The sequence below is a fragment of the Entamoeba invadens genome (genome assembly GCF_000330505.1).
Source record: "Entamoeba invadens IP1 unplaced genomic scaffold scaff_1105074726239, whole genome shotgun sequence".
NCBI lineage: Eukaryota > Evosea > Mastigamoebida > Endamoebidae > Entamoeba > Entamoeba invadens.
Genome location: NW_004440091.1, coordinates 22,229 through 25,781, shown reverse-complemented (window position 1 = coordinate 25,781; position 3,553 = coordinate 22,229). Strand labels below are relative to the sequence as shown.

The window sequence follows — 3,553 nt, the reverse complement described above, 5'->3', positions numbered from 1 at the left end:
GTTTCCAGAAAAATATTCCAGTTTTGAAGGTCCAAAATGCCTGTACAACGTTGGAGAGTGGACAACGGTTTCAGATTGAATATAATGTGAAATTAAAAAAAAGATACAATTTAAACAATTTCATAAATCTTCATAACAATTAACAATTATGCATATAGTTTGTTTAATATAAATATCAAATAATGTTGAAAACTGATTATATACCAAAATAACACGACATTTGTTTTACAATTATAAAAATAGTGTTATTTTGTAGTAAATTAACTCAAAGTGTATGTTAACAAATTAGTTTAACATATTAAATTAAATTAAAATAATAAATATATATATATAATAAAAATTAATTAAATTATAATTAAATAATATTAACTAGTTTTATTAATTATATTTAACTATATTAAGTTAAATATATTAAAATATGATATAATTAATTATAATTGGTAAAAATTATTATAAAATAATAAAAATTATTTTTTTTATTAAAACTTAAAAAAATGTCAAACCTCACTCCCATTTATTAATTTTTTTTAATACGAAATCAATAATAATAATATTTTAAACTATAAATTAATAGTTTGAACTATATAAAAACCATTTTTATGAATCAACACATTTTATTTCCTCTTGAAAAACCTCATTAACACTCGATTTCATCTTTCAAAAGAATTACAGAAAAATTATTATATAATAGTTTTGAACTTAATATATATAGTTACAAATAACAATAAAATCATTCATTCTAAACACGAACAAAAACACTTCAATTTATTTAATATTTTGGCTTTAAAATATAAGACCGAGTTTTGAAAGGAGAAAAAGAAGAGATTTAGAAGACTGTAAATTAAATATCTTTATTTTTTAAAAAAATGCAGAATAAATAAAACAATAAATAGAACGAACTAAAAATTAAACAAAATGGCGACCCAACAACTCAAGAAACCCACGCCGCCAGACGATTTTGGGCACCGTGCAATAGATATAGTAAAGAACTTAGACAGTCCCCGTGTTGATCTGAACATTCAAGCTCTTTTAAAATTTGAAGAAGAGTGTGTGGAATATGATTCGACTGGTCTTAAAGAATCTTTTATTTCCTTTTTTAAAAGTTCTGAACCCTTTCAAAACTCCCACAAAATAATGAGTAAACGGGAGTACACTCAATTTATGAAAATTTATTCCCCCAAAATCGTTCAATTAGTTTTAAAGTGTCCTCACGAAGAGTTATTACGTCACTCCTTACCAGTGATTTTTCGAATCTTCATATTCGGCTCCCTCCCTCCCAACTTTGGAATAACTTTATACAACACCGCGTCCCGAATGTCTGGCGCCATAGTCCTCCGTGCTCAAGACATACTTGTCAAGATCTATTCTTCCTTATCTGCGACGGAGAAGAACAAACTTCTCAGCACGTCTTTAGAGAGTGCAAAGAACATGAACTGGTATGCCACGTCCCTCCTCTGTAAATTACTGAAGTCCACATTTCTCCCGTCACAGTATGTCGTCCCCTCCCTTGGCTTAGCGGTGGAGGAGATTTCCAACTTGCACGACGTTCTCATAGAAATTGCGCACCAGAAAACGAACGCGCAAGCCCTCCGGAAGATCTTAGTGGCACACTATAAGAACAATTGTGGAGATGAACGCATTAAAGTGGTCTTCGATGTCCTTTCGGCGACTTCGCCGCTCGAAGAGGAGAGCGAGGAAGTGTCGCTGATGATCCAAAAAGCCGTTCTAAGCGACGTCCCACACTTGGAGGAAAGTCTTGTGAAATTGGGGAAAACCGATGAAAACGTCTTTGGAGCGTGTCTGCTGGGGTTCCTCAAAATTTCGGGATTTTTGGAGGTCACAAAATGGACGAATAATATTTGGACGTTGAAACGGGCACAACAGGCGATGAGGATAGCGGAGGAATACGAGAATTTGCCTGCAAATGCGTGCCGGTTTGTGATTGATTTATTTCTGGAATATAACGCGCTGTCTAAAGCACTTGTTTTGGATAAAGAAAAGGGAATTGTGTCGTTTAAATTTGAGGGGTTATATGGCGTTAAAATGCTCTTTGATATCGGGATGAAGAGCGACGACTATTTAATAGGAAATGTGCTCAGTCAACTGTTTGAAGGGAAAGAAGATTTGTTTGTTGAATTTGCGGTAGAGGCGTTTGAAAAGAATCCGAGCCAAATTGGGGCCCAAATGGCGGGAAATGTGCTGCGGAGATTTAGTGCAACAAAAGTCATTTCCAAACAAATAACGCCTGAAAGAAAGTTCATTCGAATCAACCGAAAAGTCAGAGAAGGCGAAGAACAAAGAGAAGCTACCATTCAAACAAAATTCTTTTCTGGACTTGTTGGGATGACTAAATTTGAGAAGAATTTAATTGAAGAGACACAGAAAGACATCCACAAGAATTTTGTGAGTGTCGATTCATGTTATAATATGAGTGGGAAAGTCTATGACGCAAACACAGTACTAACAACAATAGTTACTGATACTATAAATGATCTATTACATGACGACTATGCGAGTGATACTATAGGTAAAGCAATAGAACTTATAAATAGTAATAATTATGAGGTGAAAGTATTTATAAACGCCGATTTGGTGAATATTAATAAGACCCTTGGCAATGTCTCAAAAAATGATGGCGATTTAGTGACTATACAAATAACTCCGGGGAAAGTGAATACTCCACAAGAGAAAGAGAAGGGCACACTCAACAATGAAAGTAAAGAAAAGACGCCACGTGGAGTAAAGACGCCAAGAAGTGTTGAGAACGGTGACGTGTCAAAAGTGATCTACGAAGAGCCCCAACTCAAAAAGATCCCCGAAAATGTTTTACAAAATGTTATTCGATTTCTTGGGAATTCCACCCTTCGCCAAAACGCGATTTTATTCATCAAAAACGTCGACAAATTTGTCGAGTGGGAGGGCGACGCGCTCAGACTTTCCGTTACAAAAGGTGGGAAACAGGCGCTTGGGATTGCGCGACTTGAAAGTTTGCCGAGTCAAATGACGACGTCGCAATTTTCCGAGGTACTCAAAACGTTCAAGGAGTTACTTTTAGAGGAGAGCGAGTTAGTCAATTTGGCGGCTTCAGTTTTACTCAAAAATGAAGAGAAAGTCGACAAAACGGTGTTTTTAATGGAAAATACCAAAGTAGTTGAATGCGCACTACAAAATTGTAATAAAATGAAAGAAAAGGCGGTGAAGTGTGAGAATGAAAAAGACTCAAATCAAGTAAAGGAACACATTGGAATTGAAAACAGTCGACAAGTGTTAACGAAAGAAACTATTACAGTGTGTGTAATCATTCTATTGAACAACCACAAGATCATTCCGTGGGACGTAGACGTCTACATCACTCCAGTAGTCCGAGCACTTAAAACTGGATTGAACCAAAACTTGTTTGAGTCTGTATTTCCGATGTTGGAGAACCCCCCAAAACTCGTCGAACAGTGCAGTCGAGTCATCATCGAATACGCAGACGATAAATGCGAGAGCTCCCACCCGTTCATTCAAAATCTGTTACAAAACATCTTGACGTATTCGAGTGGAATGTCTC

The 3,553-nt window shown here is 35.3% G+C and overlaps 1 protein-coding gene across 1 annotated transcript; it reads left to right on the top strand.

Annotated features, from left to right (window-relative positions):
- Nucleotides 1-915: 915 nt before the first annotated feature.
- EIN_517150 (hypothetical protein) lies at nt 916-3,553 on the top strand (the record flags this gene model as incomplete). The annotated part of the gene is made up of 1 exon (XM_004253532.1): nt 916-3,553. A coding segment is annotated over one exon (2,638 nt), but the record flags the coding sequence as incomplete, so codon positions are not given.